Here is a 21,592-nt window from a genome sequence, read left to right as displayed (position 1 = left end):
CACGAGGTTTCCGACGAGGATCTGCCGTCGTCACCTCCCACCCGGGCTTCCCCGCCCGACGAGATTGGATCGTTTCACTCCATGATCGCCAGGGCATCCGAGCTCTTCCAGCTCTGCCCGGAAGAGAAGAAGAAGGAAGGTTTCCTTTATCAACGGCGCAAGGCCAAGAGGAAGACGGTCCTCTCCGTGCCTCTACTGGACGATATTTGGGATGAGGGCCTCGCCCTCCTCAAGAACCCATCCACGACGCCGGCTAGAAGGGATCGGTACGAGAAGAAGTACCGGGTGCCGGACGCGGCCCCCTTGTGCCTCCGGGCACAGCCGACCCCGGACCCCGGACGGCGAGGGAAAGAAATTGGATACGATGGGACGCAGGGTCATCTGGTCTGCAGCGACGACGATTAAGGCGGCCAACGCCTTGGCTATCGTAGCCCGCTACGACAGGGAGCTGTGGTACAAACTGGCCCCCCTGCTGGACTTCCTACCGGACGACAAGAGGGCGGATGCCCTAGAGATCTTGCAGGAAGGAGAGGTGGCGTCGGACCACGCCATTACGATTGCGACGGACATCGCTGACACTGGATTTCGCCAGTTGGGCAATGGCGTGTGCCTTAGGCGGCGTGGATGGCTCAAGGCTACTGACTTCCGTCAAGACGTGCAGACCAGAGTCTTGGACATGCCGTTCGATGGAAACAACCTGTTTGGGAAAACAGTGGACGATTCCCTTCAAGCCATCAAAGCAGACACGGAGACGGCCTGGGCTCTTGGGGTTCTCCAGCAACGGCGGCCGCCCTTTCGGAGCGGCGGAGGCAAACAGGGTGCCTCCAAAGCTTCCGGCGGCGGATTTTCCACCTACCGTCAAGCGGCCCGTTCGTCGTCGCAGGAAGCTTACAGGGGACGTGGCAAGTCAGGCGGACCCCACCATCGTCGCCAAGGAGGTCAAGGCGGCAAAGCCTCGTCGAAGCAGGACTGAACCGGCCGTGGGGTCGGGCCCCCACCGAAGCACCCCGGTGGGAGGCCGGCTGGCGAGCTTCGTCAGCGTGTGGGAGTCCATCTCCACCGACCGTTGGGTGCTGGACGCCCTAGCCCAGGGTCACGCGCTCGAGTTTCAAAGAAGGTGCCCGCGCGTCTCCCCTGTGGCCAGGAAAGAACATCACGTCCCTCAACTTCTTTTGGAGGTAAAGGCGATGCTCAGGAAGGGCGCCATCGAGCTCGTCCCAAAGAGGCTTCGGGGCTCCGGAGTTTACTCAAGATACTTCCTCGTGAAGAAGAAGACGGGAGGATGGCGTCCCATCCTGGACCTACGACAATTCATCAAGGCACAGAAGTTCCGGATGGTCACCTTCCAACACGTCCTGGGTCAGCTGGAGGAGGGCGATTTCCTGTCGTCGTTGGATTTGGAGGATGCCTACTTCCATATTCCCATCCTAAAGGGACACCGAAAGTTTCTCAGGTTCGTGGTCCAAGGGCGTCACTATCAGTTCAGAGCCCTTCCCTTCGGACTAAGGTCGGCACCCAGGGTGTTCACCAAGTGCCTCGCACCGGTGGCGGTGCAGCTGCGCCGAGAGGGCATCCACGTCTACCCCTACCTGGACGACTGGCTCATCCGAGCCAAGACGAGGGAGCTCGCCGTGGAGCACACGGCAAGGACCGTCCAACTTCTCACGGACCTGGGATTCTCCATAAACTACGCCAAGTCCCACCTGGTGCCCGCGCAAGAAGCACTGTTTCTGGGAGCGAAGCTCGACACAGTGTCGCTTCTGGCCTCTCTGTCGGAGGAAAGGATGAGGGCCATTCTGGGCAAGGTGCAGCGGATGTTGGTTGCGGACGCGGCCAGAGTGAAGTCCATCAAGTCCCTCCTCGGAATGATGTCTTCTTGCATTTACCTCATCCCCCTGTGCAGGCTCCGGATGCGCCCGTTGCAGGAGTTCCTGGACGCGCGCTGGATCCAGACGACGGGTAGCTTCGAGGAGAGGATCACACTCGACGAGAGCTTCCGACGAGCGATCCGGTGGTGGGGCACCCGCACACATCTGACGGCGGGCATGGACTTCCAGACCCCCGGCCACCAGGAGACAGTGACCACGGATGCCTCCCTGGAAGGGTGGGGAGCGCTCACCGAAAATCTGCACGCGAGAGGCCTTTGGCTCCCGACGGAGAGGTCCCTCCATATCAACGTCCTGGAGCTCCGTGCAGTGTTTTGGGCCCTCAGGTCCTTCCTTCCGTCCCTCAAGGGCAAGGTGGTGAGGATCTTCACCGACAACACCACCACCATGTTCTACATCAGGAAACAGGGCGGAACCAGGTCCCCAGCCCTGTCCAGGGAGGCGCAGGATCTGTGGCATTGGGCCGTCGCCCAAAGGATGTTTCTGGTGCCGTTTCATCTGGCAGGGATAAAAAACACCATCGCCGACTCACTCAGCAGGGAGCTGCGCTCGTGCCACGAGTGGGAACTACGACAGGATCTAGTGGACCGCCTCTTCCGACGGTGGGGCACACCCCAGATCGATCTGTTCGCGACGGCGACGAACTCCAAGTGCCGGAGGTTCGCCAGCAGGTTTCCCCAGCTGAGGAGCATGGGCGATGCTTTCTCGTTCCCCTGGGAGGGCCTGTTTCTATACGTGTTCCCTCCATTGCCATTGCTGATCCGGCTCATCAACCAGCTCAAGAGGTCACGGTGCAGGATGATCCTCGTCGCACCTGCGTGGCCAAGGCAGATATGGTTCCCGGACCTTCTGGACTTGTCAGCGTCCCCGTCAATCAAGCTGCCAGTGAACGCGGATCTGCTCTCCAGGGAAGGAGGCGCCATCCTCCATCACGACCCGAAGTCGCTGAACTTGCAGGCCTGGCTCCTGCAGCGTTAGAGTTTGGAGGATACGACATACCAGCCGACTGCAGAGAGGTTCTTGCAAAGGCCAGGGCGTCCTCAACTCTTAAATGCTACGGACACAAATGGAAGAGGTTCTCTGTCTGGTGCCACGCACAGAAGATTAACCCTCTGCGGATTATGGCTCCCCAAGTACTGCCGTACCTACTGACGCTGGCCAAAGCTGGACTGGCGCACGCGTCCATCAAGATTCATCTTGCTGCGATCTCCCGATACACCAGAACCACGGGGCGGACGTCTTTGTGGTCTCATCGTCTGGTGAAAGAGTTCATGAAGGGACTGTTCAGATCGTTCCCGCCGGTGAAGGCTCCGGCCCCGGCGTGGGAGCTCAACGTGGTGCTGACCAAGCTCATGGGACCTCCGTTCGAGCCTCTGCACTCGGCTCCGTTGAAGTTCTTGTCGTGGAAAACAGCATTTCTTGTGGCCAACACCTCCGCCCGACGGGTGGGAGAGATCCAGGCCCTTTCCTGCAAGGCTCCGTACTTGACTTTTCACGACACGAGGGTAGTGCTCAGGACGCACCCCTCCTTCATGCCCAAGGTGCCTTCGCACTTCCACCTCAACGAACCCTTGGTGTTGCCTGTTTTCTCCCGTCGCCTTCGTCGCCGGCTGAAAGGACTTTGCACTCGCTGGATGTGGCTAGAGCGCTGAAGTTCTACGTGGACCGCACGAAGTGTTTTCGGAAGACGTCACAACTCTTTGTGAACTTTGGACCTGTCAATCAGGGGAAGGCTCTCTCGAAGGCTTCCATTTCCAGATGGCTCTCCGGCTGCATCATGTACTGTCATCGGTTGGCAAACCGACCGCTGCCTGGCCGTCCGAGAGCCCATTCCACCAGAGCGATCGCAGCTACCACAGCGTTCCTATCTGGTGTGCCCTTGCTGGACATCTGCAGGGCTGCTACGTGGAGGTCGACGCACACCTTCACGAAATTCTACTGCGTCGATCGGGATTCCAGGGAGGAGTCCAGGGTCGGCCAAGCAGTGCCGCGCAACCTGTTTGCCTAAGGTGAGTCTGGTGAGGAGGTAAGATTTGCTTAATGTTGAGTTTGATGTAATGCTTAATGTTGAGCCTTTGCCACCTCTCGTGGTTGTGCATGTGTGTACTGCTATGTATTCTTTATTCATGAGCATGTGAATCCATGCCAGACCCCATGCTGGAGAAGGAACAAGTTACTTACCTGTAACTGTTGTTCTCCAGCATGGGTCTGGCATGGATTCACATGCGAACCCTCCCGCCTACCCCTCTGCGGCTCTTCACTTGGTCATACTGCCACTTCACGTGCTACCAAATCTGAAGATGGCTGCCAGAGGCGGGGCTTAGGTAGAGGGCAGTCATTGGCTGTGGTCAGTATGACGCAGAGATCAGTGATTGGTTACTACTACGAAAGACAGATCAGAAACGAAACTGATACTGGTTTTTTCTTTACTGAGGATTCCCAGCCTGACGACGGGGAATATTCATGAGCATGTGAATCCATGCCAGACCCATGCTGGAGAACAACAGTTACAGGTAAGTAACTTGTTCCTACTGCAGCCTTTCTCAGATTGTTTAGAAAGTGCATAAGAGTGCTATCACCACAGAACCACTTATCAACCCTTATCAAGGTAATGTAGATTGAGCAATAGAGCAGATTTCAGAAGATATGGTTTGGTGTAATAATACAATTCATCATACATAAAGTACTCGAAATTGGAAACACAGGAGTGCAAAAATATACTGATTATTAGACCTTTATCTCTAAGAGGAAAAGTCAAATAGTTATCAGTAAAGCACACATGTAATAAACAAATATGTACACAGGGTTCACACATTGAAATGACTTGCACTTTACAATAAAAAGCGAAAAAGCAGTTGAAATAAATGAAACAAGGAAATCTAATAGCAGTAAATTGATTAACACATTGTGAAGGGTAAGCAATGCGAGGCAGACAGCTTTTTGATGATTGTTCAAAACATGCCATTTATTAAAGTATACATGATAATAAATGCCTCAATATTACTACTCTGATGAGGATTTCCCTGCCTAACACAACTAAAGGGAATCACTCTAACACTGGATGTCTAGCCCTGACACTTAAACATTAAATACACAAAGAGAATATATGGCAATTCAAATCGACATCAACAATTATATTCACAGTTTCTTGACCTTTTTGTAACCTGGGTGTACTCCCTTCCCAAGGATTCAAGCTAAATTCAGCTCCAATGTTCATCAAAAAGAAACAATGAAATCCACGTAGGTCACAAAGTCTCAATTCAGTACTTGATGTTTCAATGTCAAGGTAAAGTTTTGTTAACCAAAGTTCCAACAACAACAAAGCTCTTCTTGGTGAAAATACTTTCCTCTTCCTCACAAGAGCATCAATGTTATTCCCAGCCATGATGCTTTGCCCCACTTCCAGTTATCCAAGAAGACGTGATACAGTTCAAAAGAAATACAACTTCTATAAATGTCAATGAAACACAAGTCTTGGTTAACAGTTCTTATGTCATTATTCACAAGATTCAGAATTCACAGTAGGTATTTGTCAGGATGACTTCACAGTGCTGTTGCTTCTACTTCAACAATTGCACTTCTAGAGTTTATCATGAGGACATTCACCTTTGCCTCAGAGCATTCCACTTAATTTGTACTGCAGAAGTCTTGCATATACTGTCAAGCAGATATACCACCACAGCTTCAGTACTTTGTAATACCACCACAGCTTCAGTACTTTGTGACTCAAGACAGGTTCTGACAAGATTCACTTTAAGGTACTTCAACACCTTCAACGTGGCATGGCACTCTTGCTCTGAATATCTCTCTTCAAAAGGGGCAGCCTCTTTGCCTCTCTTGTCTGTCTGCCACAACAACCTGAGTTTTCTTTTAGGACCCACCTCTCTCTCCCTCTTACAGTCTCTGGCAACATAGGTTGTGTCAACTTCAAGTAATATATAAGCTGCAAGTTTCCCTTTCCCAATGCTGCCTTCACCTCTCTGCCAACTGTTAGCCAAACTATTACCCAGAAACATTGGTGCCACTCTCTTGGCTTCAGGTAATGCTTGCACACTTGTATTTTAGGCAAGGTTGAACTTTTGTATAGCTCACAGTATTAGTTAGATTATTTTCTGTCTCTGAGAAAGGCTACTTTCAGTCTTAATAGGGGAATGCTCTTGGAAACTCCCATATCTGGCCTGGTCACACGCCACCACTTTGCTTTGGAAATCCGAGGATTGCCAAGGAAAAAAGGCTTACCATATATGGTGTTTCTTGATCTCAGAAGATCAGAAGAAGTCCAAATAGTAGAATTTAGTCCACAGCAACTAGCTTGTTCTAGGCATATCAGAAAGGTAACAGAAATGTTACTTGAGAAAATGTAAAAGTGATACTAAATACCCCTGCAACACTTCACTGTAAGGGAACGCGTGCTACAGTAAAACAAGAATCTTGCACAGGAGGGTCCCCCTGCACTGGAAACTTTATGGGCTGACCAGTGCCCCCCAGAAAAGTGATACGAGCAAAGGAAGTAAAGCAATAACACTTTATTATTATGGTATTTATTGAGCACGGACATAGCTTCGAGAGGCAACATAGCGCTGTACACAGGAATATAACAGTACAGATGATAACGGAATGCTTTTCAGAGGTAATAACAGAACAGATATACACCAGGGGTAGGATACAGAGGGGCACAGCTGTACCCGGTGGCGGGTAGGAGAAAGTCAGTGCTGGAGGTTTCAAGCAATAGCATATAGCTGGCCATTTCATTGATGACAATGGAAGGAAAGCTGCAAAATGAAAACTCTTAACACCCCTGACCTCCACGATTAGACTGGGGCAGTTAATCCATCTAATCCACCCCTGGATGGAGTTCTCATTCCAGATGATTTTTCATCTTCGACAGACCATCTGCATTGTTATGTTGGGATCCTGGCCTATATTCAGTGGTGAAGAGAAAGCCTTGAAGACTGGCTTAGGGACTGCCTGACCAATTCAGGATTATCACCTTCCATGTTCATCAGCCACTTAAGAGGATTATGATATGTCTGACTAGTGAAGTGCGTACCAAAATGTTAGGGTCTCAGCTTCAGAAGTGCCCACATAGTGGAAAAGCACTCCTTCTGCACAGTGGCCAACCTCACCTCCCTATCCTTAAATTGCTTGCTGATGAAACATACAGGATGTTCCCTGCCTTTGCCATCTAGCTGAGAAAGCTCTGCTCCAATATCTGAGCCTGAGGCACCAGTGTGTACAATAAAGGATCTGGAGCCCCGCGCACAGGGGCCTGGCAATGGGAATTAGTTAAGCCATGAACAGCTTTCTCACACTGCCACGCCCAGGTACCAAAGTGGTAGCTATGGTCCGCAATCTGCCATAGAATTCCTATAATACGCTGTGAGGCCCAAAAGACCTTCACCTGAGTTTGGGTAGTGGGGGCCTCCTAGTGTGGTACAACCTATACTTTGCTGGGAAGAGGTTACATCTTGCCAAGTCTTACCTTTTGCCCATGTTACATGTGCATTCTTTAACCCAAAGCACATTACCCTGAATTGATAAAGATCTGGGTGGAGGGACAATCTTCTCCGTGGCGCTCTCAGTCTGGGATATTTGCCAATATTCACTGGTGAAGTGAAAGCAACAAGCTTGTCCGCCAGTTCACCTGTACATGGAAGGGATGAGCATCTGTCTTGGTTACAGCATTCAAAGGCCTATAGTCCACATATAAACTCAAATCTGTAGTGCTGCTTTTGGTACCAGACCCACTTGCCTGGACCATATACTTGAGGAGTGCTCAATGACCCCATGGCACAACAGTGAATGTCAATAAGAAATCTCTTAATTTCAGGTTATGATTAGGAAACATGTTAATTCAGGTTTGTTTACAGGGAAAAAGGATAGCATCCTAGCCATTAACCCATTCCCAACTAATCTGCCCTCTAGACCTGCTCTTTTTATGACACTCGACCCAGAGAAACAGTAAGCGCGCTTTCCATCACTCTATTCCCACCTCCCGCTTGAACAAAAGTTCCTATTGTCCCATGGTTCTAGACCATCCTCAATGTCTATGCACATTAGATGTCATATGTTGGTTTGTTTTTCTGGGTAGAAATGGCGCCTCACGCATACTTCCGGTTACATCCTACCCAGGCAGGAGACGTAAGACCTCTACCCCTTGACGATTTCCGGCACTAATGTGAAGTCAATTGTCCAGGCCGGTTTAGACCAGTGCGATCCACTGGCTCAACTTCATCAACCTTCCACTAGTCACCAGAAGCAGGCCAAATGTCTGTGTTCAGCTGTTTAGGCTCTCACGTGCAAACCAGATGACCGCCTCCAGCAATACCTGGAGTCAATAGGGACATAGGGGCACTCTATCCAAATTCTGCTTAGATGTAATTATGAAATGAACCCCCACGAGCAGGGGCATTACTGGGCCAGGTAATGCCCTAGGCCAGTTAGAAGCCAGAGCGAAGCAAGGGCTTTAACTTTAGCCAGGGCATTACCTGCCCTGGTGATGCCCCTGCTCGAATCAGTTTATTGCTATTAGTATCCTGGCACTTTGTACCGGGATACTCAGTCAGTCAAACAACTTTATTAGGCCAAAAAGACCATCAAAGTACATCCTAATAATACATTTTTAAGGCAAAAATGCAACAAGCACAACAACAAAAAAAATAGAAAAGCAAAACCGTGGAAAAGGGTGCACCCTTTTGATTACCACCGGGCAGATCTTGTGACGATAAACAGGAGCCACCGTCCCCATGCCTCTTAACTCCCATAGCGCCTCGGACCCAATAGAGTAAGGTTTGCCCCTGGTAGGGGTCTGTTACTGTTAGCCAGGGGGGACACAAGGGCAGAGTCGAGGGAGGGGCTGACTGTAATCCCACTTTTCCTCATCCATCCGTGGCGGTTACATTTTTCCAAAACATTCCTTGCCATGTAGACGTCCCTTAAGAACAGTTTAACAATATACGTTTTGGCAGGGCATTTAGACAGTCTGGTGCACTCTAACATTGAGCCTCTGGACACAAACCCACAATCCCCCACAGTCCGCATCCAGTGAAGGCATTTATTCCGAAGGGCGTCCCTTGGTTCTCTTGTATCAGGGTGCAGTTTTGGGACCCCATGGAGGAACACCATGGAGCTACAACATCCTGCATATGTATGGTGCCCCGACAGAGACCTCCTCAGACCAGGGATTAAAGCATTGGCCAACCTCCTCACTGGGCGCTTATTGCCCTGGGCCGTCAGAACAGAGTTCCACAATGGTGGGGGCTCCTCTCCCCTGCTTAGGCTCCCTCAGTACGGGTGGCACTGGGGGTGGAACCATCTCTGATCGACTCTTCAAGGGTGTGGGATTCGGATCTACAAAGACAAGAGGGGGACAAGGGAACAAAGGAAGTATTCCCATTTCAGAAGCTGGATTCGGCCCCCCAGACCCGACCCCCACTAAAACCTCACTTCCTCTCCCCGCATCTCCTCTACCATGGCTCCCATCACCCCCTTAATCAAGACCAATAATAGGTTTTTAATCTCAGCCAGTTCAAAGAGCAGCTGTTGACAGGGACAACTTGGCATATTGGCAGGTACTGTGGGAGGTGGGGCTGGCGGGCAGTGATCTCCCTTAGGTAGGAGCTTGGGAAACCAGAGAGGACTAAGGCGTAAGAAGGAGCTGCCCCCACAGGAGACATCTGGCGTGTGATCACTCCAGATGCCAGATGGAAGGCTGAACTGCCTTCCCTCGCCCGATCCATCTGAATCCAGGTCCTCGGGATCAAAAGCCGTGGGCGCAAGAAAAAAAGGGTGGAGGATGGAGGGCTTCAGGAGGGACCATTGTCGTCTGCAAGACTGTATTGTCGGGGTTTGGACCAGAAGGTGGGTAAGGAGGGACCAGCGCCAGAGATGGGGCCAAAAGTAAGGCCGATGGAACACAACCTCCAGTCAGATTTGCAATTTCCATAGAAATCTTTTCGCAGCCATTGGCCAGGGTAGCCAGGAGGTCAGCGGTGGCCACACAGTCTAGACCCACCGCCGTCCAGGGGTTAACAAGTCAACAGCGGGCACAGGTTCATCCAGAAAGGTGCTGGCCATACCGGGAGCAAGAAGTGGCTTTGAAGCAAATCCACAGGTAATCCCAGATGGCCGTGGTGTGGGCCCCACCTGAGGGCCGTATGTGCAGAGTAACTTGGTATATGCTCCCCAGGCCCCCTCTAGGTCACAGACAATGTCCGTAGAAGGTTGAGCGGGTGCTCCATCCACATCAGAGCTCCCAATGGGAACTCCACTTCCCTGCACATGCCCTGGCACTTTGTGTGAGAGGCGCCCCCTCGTTCATCGCCCCATAATTGGTTTCCGGAACACCAATGAAAACAGGGGGGCCATGTAAGTTCGATAGGAGGGTAAACTTGGAAAGGAAGAGGGGGGAAAAGGGGGAAGAAAGGCCCCCTCCTTCCGTAACACCAGCCATTTCCATGGTAGGACCAGGAGTGAGGCCAACCATCATGCACACCTAGTCGAGAAAATGCTTTAGAATTCAGATCCAGAAGATAGTCTCACCTCACTACAAGGAGATCGTTTCCATGGGCTGCTGCACTTGACCACTTGCGCTTGTTGGTGCTCCACTCCAGCAGGGGACGAACAACCAGGCGGGAGAAAACACCCACGCTCTTGCACCCGCAGGCTTCCACCCTCGCGGGCTTCAGCCTGCCGCATAAGTCCTTGCCGGGTCAATGCTTAGAGTAACATCAGCAGTCAAAAGAGACTCCAGGACACTAGGACTCCGCAGCAAACGCCTGCGTCCTTGCACCCGCGGGCTTCAGCCCGCCGTATAAGTCCTGCCGGGGCGGGGCTTAGAGTAGCAGCAGCAGTGAAGAGAGACTCCAGGACACCAGGACCCCCCAGCAAACGCCTGCACCCTTACCAGGATACTAATAGTGTTTTTTATTAAAGTTTAGAAGTGGCGTGTTTGCTGTTTCTCATCTTGAAAGAAAACTACAAAACCAGATGGTCGCCATGGCCTTCTCCCTTTCCATGTCAGCCATGGGTTCGTCAGCAATGCTCCGGGAAACCTAGTGTTCCTGAAGCCAGCCCGGGAGAAGGGAGCGGCAGGTAAGTAGGGTGGGGAGGAGTTAAATATGTGGAAAATAGGGGTGGGAGGAGGGGACACGGGGGTGCACTTACCTGGGTCGCGGCGGGGGACGATGGCAGCCTCCATCTCTAAGGAGTCTTGGAGCGGGTTTTTACCATGCAGTAATACCCCTGTTCTGTGCCTTCTAATTGGCTGGGAGCTCATAACCATACCCCACGCTGTGTACTAATATTTAATAAAAATCAAAAAAGCAAGGGCTTTCACACACTTGCCAGATGGTAATTCATCACACTCCAGCAATAGGTTAATCTTAGTGGTAGTTGGCTATGCCACAAGACATCCTGAGGCCATCTCACTTAGAACTGTGACTGACAAGTAAGTTGCAGAGCCCTGCTGGAAGTTGCCTGATAGGGGGACAAACTTAATTTCTAACCATATGCAGGCAACATGAAAGGAATGTGAAGTTGCTTACACATTCTCCTCCGAATACCATCCACAAACCAATGGCATGGATGAGAGATTCATCCAGATATCGAAGAGAATAATTGGTGGCTTTTCTCTGGCGTCTAACTGGCCCGGGAATTACTGGGCCAGGTAATGCTCGCGCCCATCAGGGTTTATTACAGGTATTTCCATCTCTGAAAGGGTACTCTGCTGATTAGATTCCCCTTTATAAGCTGCATGCCAAAAGCATAGTGTGTATCTGTGGCCTGCTGCATCAGTGTCCTGATTGCAGCACCTCCTCTACCAGTGGCAGAGAGCAGGTTCAGAGGATCAGAGCTGCCCCTTTGACAACTGCAGTGACAGCCAAGCCTCTGCAGCACAGTTGCTGCATTTAAGCTATGCACTCCTGTGTCCCTGCATGGGACATTGCACTACTTATGATCATTACTGCCACCTCCCATTTGTTATCATACACATGTTGGCTCCTGTGAGCCAAGCTCAGCTGTGGAAGGTGATGTTCATTTGTTACAGACAAGACTCCCCCTGACCGCTGGCAGGACTGTAGCCTTTGGGTATTGCCTCTATTTGTTCCGTTGTAAAGCAGATAACACCCTTTCCCCAGGGACAGCCACTACACAGGAAGCTAGCTTGTGAACAGGAATCCAAAGGCACACCATTCGGAAAGGGCTGGGCCTGGCACCAAGATGCTGCATTTGTAAACTTTTTGGATCCTATTGAGAAGGGAAGGGGTGGGTTTACTAAAGCCAGGGAGACATATTTACAGTATGAGGAAGATCCTGCCGTCTTGTTTCTCTCTTCCTCTCTCTTACCTACCCCTTCCCTTCCTGTAGCCCAAGCACTTTTGGTGTCATGTTAGAAGGGCAAAGTCCACTCATTTCAAGAGCAGGGATTTGACCCCTAAAGCAGGCTTGCTTTAGTACAATCACCAGTGGACATCTCTGCCAGCAACCCTGTTGCTTGGAACTTCACTGTGATGTAGGACCCCTGATGGTGTGTGGCAACCTCCCCTGTGTTTGGGAGCCCTGAGAAAGACTACATTTGGCCTTTGAGACCCTGGAGTGGGACTCACAGCTCATGAAAGCCAGAACAGCCAAGTTCTATGTGCTTTTGACGTTGACCTGCTGTGTGCCATGAATCGAGCGTGTTCGACGACGAGCGAACCTCCAGGACCCTTAAAAAATGCCTTAGGCATTCATCGCTCTCTGAACTGCTGTTGCTGTCGGACTATGTTTGCCACCGCACCAGCTGAAGCGATTGTTGCCTCGGCTTGAACGAATGAAGTACTGCTGCCTTGCCGTTCGAAGCACAAGCATCTTCATCGCCGCTCCTGTAAGTTGATCAATCTGATCCTGGTCCCCCGAACAGCGACCTCTGAGCATCGACTTGCCTGCACATCTTGGTACCAGCTCATCCTCCACCAAACCTCGACCACCGACCAGACCTGATGACCACCCTATTCACAGAGCTCACGTAGATGCCTTGAGATGGCAGCTACCTTCTGTTCGAATCCGACTCGACGCCTGCTTCCCTGCGGACCATCGCGACTGCCGCATCCTTGCACCGAACAGAACCCGTGAATGACGGTGAAAAGCTTGGTTCGACGCCGTTGAACCGCCAAGACGTTTGCAATGGTATTACTGACTGATATCTGCCCCCTGGTCCATCGTTGGGCCATATAGACTAGATCAGTCATTTTAATCCCTTTTGCAAGCTCAGGATATTATCCTTTATGAACATTGTGGTCTTTTAATTGCCTTTTCTCCCCCTGCCTCATTGGCCAGAGTACTGCATCTATTCTATCTTTGCATATTCTGTGTTCCTTCTACAGGAGTGGGGGTTTCACAGTGTTTTCTGGTTAGTTATTATTGTACATGGTGTGTTTTATTAAAATATATATTTTATAGAACCTTGATGGACAATCCTTTATTTTCGACTGCAATTCTTCACTGTTTGGGTTGCTACTGAACCACATTTACACCTCTCTTCAGAGTATATCCTTCCCTCCACCCACATTACCAGTAAAGGCATAGAACGGCCAAGTGCACAAGCATTCTGACGCCCACTATCCTGCACACTCTCCCGCATCAATTGCGCCTCCTGGAGGTGCTGCTGCAATAGGGCAGTCAAGGCATCCTAGCGTTCCTCCATGCGCCTGAGTGTGTCATCCATTTCCCTCACACTGGGGAAGGGTGGGCGTTGTGGGCTCATTGGGGCCATGGGACTGAATAGCAGCGGCTCATCAGTGCTGTGGTCGGTAGTCTTCCCTGTGTCCACTTCACCGTCGTCTGCTATGTCCTCTGCACTGGACACATGTCCATGTGGTGGTGGTGGTACTGCAGCAGCTGGGGCTGCCCCCATGGGTGCAGCTGGGGTGAACGGTGCTGCCTAGATGAGTGCAGCTGGAGCGACTGGTGCTGCCTGGATGGGTGCAGCTGGGGTGACCGATGCTGGCTGGATGGGTGCAGCTGGGACGACCAGTGCTGTCTGGATGGGTGCAGCTGGGGCGACTGTTACTGCCTGGAAGGGTGAAGCTGGGGCGACCAGTGCTGCCTCAACGGGTGCAGCTGGGGTGACTGCTGCTGCCTCAACGGGTGCAGCTAGGGTGACCAGTGCTGGCTGGATGGGTGCAGCTGGGGTGGCAGTGGCAGTTGTGCCTATTGAGCCTGTGGTTTCCTGGGTGGAGGTGGTGGTAGTGGTCTGTTGGGTCCTGCTGTGTCGACGGCTGGTGCCCCTTGAGGTGCTTGGCTTAGCCTCTTCATTGTCAGATAATGTGCCTGAGTGAGTCACAAAGGCAGGTTGTCAGTGAACAGTGTGGAATGTTGAGGCAGAGATGCATGCATTATCTTGGTTGTGCCTGTGCTGTGTCGGGGACATGGCGGGGTACATGGCATGGTGCACACATGCTTGTGTCGTGTGTACTGTGTGGGTGGATGTGTGATGTTCGTGCATGGTAGAGTGGTGTGCCGTAGATACTGTCGTGGTGTACTGAAAATTGCTGGGTACGGAGTTAGGGGTGGGACCTTAATGCTGTGGGTTGTTGGGTTGGGGAGGGGTGTGGTGTGGTATGGATGGGGTCGGCATGTGCCTGCTGCCTGTCACACTTACAGGGATAGGTGGCCATTTATTCTCATGGGTCGGGCTTGCTGGGAGGAGTGAGTCGCATGTTGTTTTTGTGTGTGACGCTGGTCATTTGTGGGTGGAGATGAGGCTTAGCACTGATGTGACTTTGTGCCAGCAGAAGCATAGCGGGCACACATGCATTAAGCTGTGGCAGGGTGATGTGTGTCTGTGTGGAAGCGGAAGCATCTTATGTTGGCAGTACAGGGTGCCTCTGCTGTGTTCTAGGTGTATCAGTGGTATGTGTCATGTTCAGGGGGACCGGGTGTATGTCGGTGTATGCACCCAGGATGCTGGTCTCTTTGGGGGGTCATGCAGGTTTTTTTGGTGTTGTGGACCATGCACTTGACATTAATGTCATATTTTAGTACAGTAGTGGGTGCAGGGTGGGCAGGGAGATTGACATTACATTGGGGTTACATGTATTCACCAGCCTCTTAAGTAGTCCCGGCTCCGGCCTCCGCAGCACCGACCCCTTTGATGGCCTTGAGGTGCAGAACACTGCTGCACGTCTCCTCCCAGGTCAGCAGGCGTATTGGGGATGCGCTCCTGCCACCTGTGGCCATGCCCTGTCTGTGGTGGGCCAAGAGGAGGTTGCACACCCACAATCAGTGGTCTTTCCACCTCTTGTGGCAGTCTGGCACTGTGCAGGGGGTTGTGCCAACTGCAGAGACCTTCTGGGCCACCTTCTCCCAGATGCTCTCCTTGCACAGCTGGGTCTGCCTGTGCTGGTCGTTTGAGAAGAGCTCTGCAGCATGCTGGACAATGGTGTCCGCTAGCATGTTCAACCATGCCTCACTGAAACGTGTCTTGCGCTTTCGGGTCTCACAGACTCTTGATGTAATGGTCAAAGTGGAGTTTCTGTGGTCAGGAGGGGTAATGTCGTCAGTGCTTTCAGGATTGCAATGGAGTGTCTTGTTAATGGCCCGCTGGCCGATTTCCTGTTCCGGCGATCACTTTATTTCAGTTCACAGTATTTGCGGGACCGCTGTTACCGGTGGCTCCGGGGACCGCGTTGCCGGATTGAGTCTCTGGCACTGAGGATGCCGGTGTTGGCATTTTTGGGGGGTTTTGATGGTGTTTCTGGCATGTCGCTACCGCTGTTTCCGGCATGCCAGAATGCGCGTGCACGACAACACGTAATCATCCGGGGATTCCGGCATCACGGGTTGCGGGACACAGTGGCCCTGGGATGCCAGAAGCTCAGATTTCTTACCGGCATTCTTGTAATGAGGCCCAATGTGTGTTATGAGGACCTGAATTCAGGCGTATAAGGAATGGGATTTAGGCCAGTGGTCAATATTTTAAGAGCAAACGGCATGTTGCTCATAGTTCCCTGGAGAGCATTTGTTGCAGTAGGAGTAAGAGACAGATTATTCGGTACACAGTGAATATAACAAAATACAAATAATGAAAAACTTTAATAACGAAAAATAAATAACGAATAAATGTGCAATTTTGGGTTAAAAGTATATATAGCGCATGGGGTAAAGGATGGGGGTGAGGTTTGGGGAGGGGTAATAAAGCTAGGGAAACAAGGGTTCGGGGGGACCCCCAAATTAAAAGAGAACAAAATGCACTATGTTTTTTTCTTTATTAATGTATTCGTTATAAACACATGGAACATATTATTCATAGTTTCCTGGATAGTGATAATGGACTGCCGAGTACCCTGAAGGTTGGTCATTGTTCTCTGTATAGTGCTCATGGGGACTGGAATATCCTGAGGACTTGTTTTCATTATGTAAAGGCATCATGAAGCAAGACACAGACAACAGATTCAATATTTAAGCAAGCCACTTTTATTAACTTAAATGTCAGGATGGTGTAAGGCCTACCTTGCCCTATGCGGTATCAGGTAATAATGTCCCCATACATAATGTCCCCATACATAATGTCACCGGGAAAAGCCATTGGCAACATAATATATGGGGACATTATGTATAGGGACGGGTTGAGGGGATGTCCACTGCTCGGGGGTTGCGGGGGTGTCCCAGCATGTTCAATGTAATAATGTCTCCGCAAAAAAATGCAAATTTTTTGTCAGGAGACATTTTTGCGGGGACATTATTAATGGAACCGCCCTATGCTCAGGCAGGATTTCCCGACCTAAATAAAACTAAGGAGAGTCTGAGTCAAAGAATCTGTCTGTGTACAAAACCGATACTTGCCATCACGGCTAATCTATACAAAGTGTATGGATGTCAGCAACCAAAAGAAACAGTTCCACAATAATGTTCTGAGCCTCTTCCAACAGTTCCAGCCAAAAAGGCTCAAATGTACCTCTTTTGAGTTCAGGATGATACAGTTTTAACCAATACTCGAGGTTGTTCCATTCCCCAAGTTCCAAGTAAGAAAGAGCCTTGAGACTCCGGTCTCAAGTCAATAAATGTCTCAAGTCTCAGGATTCCCCTCCCCAAGAATTAATCTCAGCAGCAAAAAAGTATTCATTATTCTTTTAGAGTTCTTTGCCAAACCTGTACCTTCTGTTTATGGTGCATTTTCCATGCAGAAATTGTGACTGTGTTAGAATAATCTTCAAAGCTTTAGTAAATTCTGCTTTCAATGTCATGTTCAGTTAGATGTAGTTTTCATGTAGTCTGGTATTCAATTTGCCTTTCTTTGTTTCCATATTAAAGGTTCCATTCACTTGAGTATATAACATATATAACATATATTCTCCTCAATCCGCACCTCCCTCAAATCTCTCCTTCTCCACTCTCCTCCTTCAAACCCCTTCCCCTTCCTGCCTCCCCTCCCTCCTTTATCTTTACCCTTGACTATCTCCCTCCCCTCCCCTACCTCCCCACTCTCACCTTTCCCCTTCCCTCCTCCTACTCTTCATCACCACTCCCCCTCACCCAGTCCTACTCCACTATTCTCCCTATTCCCTTCAGTTAATTGCTCTTCTTACTGTTTTGTTGACTGATTCATATTGTAATTTGCTTCTACTGTTATATTGTTTATGTTTTTATGTATTAAGTTGTTCAATTGTACAGCGCTTTGGTGTAAAGCGCTTTATAAATCAATAAATACAATACCATACAATATTGGTTTTACTTGTATGTAAAGTATCATTCATTTTGGTGTGCAGCATCTAATGATTTTACTTGAATTTTAAGTTCTGTTTTACTTCTAAACCTAGCATGTAACAGTTCTGCTTTTATGTGAGGTTTTCATTCTGTTTGGTATTCAAGAGACATAGATTGTACTCAGTACAGTCTTCAATTGGCACGTGTTGGCGTTGTTAAGATTTTCATTCAGTTCGGTATATTAAAAAAAATGGATTTTACCAAGTTCAATATTCAATAGGCATGGTTTGCACCTGTTACGATTTTCATTCAGTTCGGTATTCAAGAAAACATGGATTGTACTAAATTCGATATTCAATAGGCACGGGTTGCACTTGTTAAGATTTTCAATCAGTTTGGTATTCAGGAAACATGATTTGTATTCAGCCTGTAATGTAATATTTCCTTAGTTCATTTCAAACGGAACTTACAACCTTCAGAGACTTCGAAAATCTGTTTTTTCAAACACGCAACCACTAAACGCTCACGCACCAGGTTTCTCACTGGCTAGAAATTCACTGGTCATGTTCAAAGGCTTCACAGCAGCATGGATCGTACAGCCTTCGACTCCTCACATCAGGGGTTCCACTCCAGCCCCCCAGGCACCCTTGTGTTGACGTCCCAACACAGGGGATCGAACATCTTGAAAGCATATAAAAAGGGACAGCCTCTTCACACAGCTCCCTTCTTAACGTTCGGTTTGCTCCATGGAGCACCAGCTCCTACGCCATGATTGCACTGGTCTTCCTGCTGCTGCTTCAGTCACCGTTCCACGCACAGGTTTCCCTGTTGTCTCTGCAGTTCTGGATGTTCAATCAGCCCTGCCTGACCACAATCAACAGGACATGCCTGACCTATACAGCTCATAGCAGACATCTTTATCGTTGCAGTACCAGAGTGGTAAATTAGTGTGGTCTTCATTGTTCTTAATTGCCTCTTCTACGTCTCAGTACTGTGAAGTGTCAAATGGGGAGTAATGAAGGGAGCTGGTTTATAACAGCCCATACAGATGTGGGAAGGTTTGGCCACATGTGCAGAGGATCCAAGGGGAGTAGATGTGAGGATGCCCTCAGGTTTCTCACAATTCCTAGTCAGTAGTCATGGGATTTGGAGTAAGATGAAGTTGTTCCATATTCTCTTGAAAGAGATCATGGGGTGGAAATATGCTGATGGTTTCTCTGTTCTCAAGAGAGTGGTCATAGGGGCTTGAGTAAGATGAAACTACAATTGATTCTCTGAAGAGTGTTTTTTAGTGTTGCAGAATTCTGTAGGTGGGTGTATGTCATCTGGATAGTGATCGCAGAGGAAGTGAGTGTTCGCAGAGGAAGTGGTGTAAACTGCGGGTTGATATTCATTCTTTACTTAGGGGAAGTCCTGAGGGTCGAAGGGTGCTGAAGTTTGGGGTATGGAGTACACTACTGACTGTTCTGTTTGGCTCTGTCCTGTGAGGAAGATACAAGTCATCACTAAAGCTTTCTGTTTAATGGCAGGACCATCACTTCAAAGCTCATTATACAGAAGAATGTCTCTGCATGTGCCAGATCTCAAGGCTTCATCCGCTCTCTGGAGCATGTTCAGGCTAGAATCTCTCTCAGCTACAGCCGAAGGGGGGACATGGAGGTGTCACTCACCAGCCCAAGAGGAACCAGGTCTGTGCTTGTGGCGCTGAGGTAAGATGTGATTCCTGGGCCATCTCCTAAGGGCATTTCATGACTATGTACTGCCACTCTTAACTCATGCACAATTAATAAACATGCTCTGCCGGGATTCCTCTACGACAATGCATATATCATATCTGAGGACTTATCAAATGTGTACCTATCCTCACCTACCCTGACCACCGTCAAGAACTATGAAACCTCGATAGAACACATTGATGCCCGCACTATCTGTATAAAAGCATGTATATAATTTCTTATTACAGTGTAATAGTGTTACTCACCTTACCTATAATAAGAAAATTACATCAATGCTGTAACTAATCACTTATTACAGCTGGGTTATAACGTCAACATTCCTGCTACTTGAGTCAGCACAGAGAGAAATTCCAGCTGCCACAGTAGTACTTAAAGTTGTGCCTAGCATTTCCAATTCTTTACTTCTAACATAGCTTTGTGTGACACTTAACAGCCATTAACTGACGCTGGCCTGTTCATGATAGTATATTTGTTTTGTGCTCTGCTGGACTTCAACACAGGGGAGCAATGATCTATCTGCTTGGTATTACGAATACCTCGATTTCTTCACTTCTTCCCAGGAGGGGGACCTCTTCTGTGGGAGAGGTGAATGCGGTATGACAATTGCCCATCTACCCCCAGAACCACATGTGCACACACTCTTAAAGCCACAACATTCCGATCCTCTGTTACCCTTCTTTCTGCTCATAATTACTTCATGCAGTGTAGACATGTTTATGGGAATAAGAAAAATCATGGCTTTGTAAATACTGACGCTAGGAAGAAGGAAGGAGGAATGAAGAGCTCCTCATGGAACCAAAGTAAGACCAGCTCTCCCATGAGCCAGCCAAGGATAAAGAGAGAGGAAGGACTTTTCTGGCTGTATGATCCTCCCTGGAGGAACCGCAAGCTAGAGGCAGCTGCCGTGCGGAAAAGATGGACCGAAGGAGATCGGGATGCAGAGCAGCCAAACTATGCATCTGAGCGGAGTACGTCGCTGACACCCGCAAACCACTGTGGAAGGTACCAGGCTGCGAGCAGTAGAAGGTACTGCTGTACCTGTGAGGGACCCAGTGCTGAGGGGCCACAGCACGACTTCAAGGGGCAAGAGAAGCCTGGAGAAGACGAGAGCCAACGAGAGAAACCCGGGGAGTGCAAGAGCCAGTGAGAGACGCCCAGAGAGAACAAGAGCCGAAGAGAGAAGCCTGATGAGACCAAGAGCTGACGAGAGAAGCCTGGTGACACTGGGAGCCGGATTGAGAAGCAGCCTGGGGAGCAGGGGTAAGGAACAAGCCACTAGGGTTGGAAGAATCTATAAATCAAACTGTGATAATTCATGGGAAAATGACCTACAAAATACAAAATAGGGGACTGTGTGAAATCCCTAGTGAGAAATCAAACCAAGTTGGGTGCAAAAGTGAGTTCCCCCGGATAAAACCAATTATTGAAAATAATCAAACTGAGTCGTCCAGTACTTGGAAGAAACCCAGTGAACATTGTATGTGTTATGCTTCGATCCCGCTGGAAGTTGTGGCACTCCTGGAGTATCCGCCATTGATGCTCCGGCACATTCTGGATGGAACGGCTGTTGCCGTTCTAGTGTTTTCCAAGATGGTGATCGCCCAGCTGTATATAGTTGTCTTGGACCTCGCAGGCACTGCGTTGCAACCCTTCCATTCTGTCTTTTGGTAATACGCTAGATTGCTTCTCTTTTCCTGCTCCTCTATGCTCCTGCCATTCGCGCCCATTTCGGCCAGCGCTCTCTGCTTCTGTCCTCCTGTCGCCCCTCTTTCTACTTGTTTTCTGCTGCATCAGAGTCCTCCTGGCTCTGCTTCTGTTCCCGCTGCTACTACGGACCTCCGCCTAGTTCGGCGACCATTATTGGATATCTACACAATGCATTGTGAACTCCAGTGTTTTTTGTTGTTTCGGCTACACCAGAGGGGGGATCCCTAGCCTCATCTGGTTTCCTTTGCTGGACATAGTGGCTTCCTTTCAGGGTAGACCCTATCTCTTCGAGGGTCAGAGACCCTCACACCCAACCAGTGCTTCTGCCACACATACGCTCCTCTGCAACTGAGACAAGTGATTCAGTTGAGGAGGAGACTAATGAGGGTGAGAGTATGTCAAACAGTGCCTGGCAGGCTAGTGACCCAGGCCTGATTGAGAGACATTATAAACCTGAGTGAGGAGTCTGGGACCTGAATGCTGAGAGAATTGAAGATGTGTATATTAGAAACTGGGCCTGGCAGGTTAGTGAACAAGGCCTAATTGAGAGACACTATAACCTTGAGTGAGGGGTCT

General features: G+C 49.7%; 1 protein-coding gene across 1 annotated transcript in view; it reads left to right on the top strand.

The window, feature by feature from the left end:
• Positions 1-21,592, top strand: part of PCSK4 (proprotein convertase subtilisin/kexin type 4) — a 1,746,539-nt gene that overhangs the window by 1,622,813 nt on the left and 102,134 nt on the right. The window contains exon 12 of the mRNA XM_069646705.1: positions 19,103-19,282. Coding sequence (XP_069502806.1) covers positions 19,103-19,282 — 180 coding nt within the window. The remainder of the gene's footprint in view (positions 1-19,102; positions 19,283-21,592) is intronic.

The sequence above is a fragment of the Ambystoma mexicanum genome, chromosome 1p, assembly GCF_040938575.1.
Source record: "Ambystoma mexicanum isolate Mex_15411 chromosome 1p, UKY_AmexF1_1, whole genome shotgun sequence".
In the NCBI taxonomy this organism is placed as follows: domain Eukaryota; kingdom Metazoa; phylum Chordata; class Amphibia; order Caudata; family Ambystomatidae; genus Ambystoma; species Ambystoma mexicanum.
The sequence above is the reverse complement of the archived record's forward strand: the minus strand, read 5'-3'. Positions and strand labels throughout refer to the sequence as shown.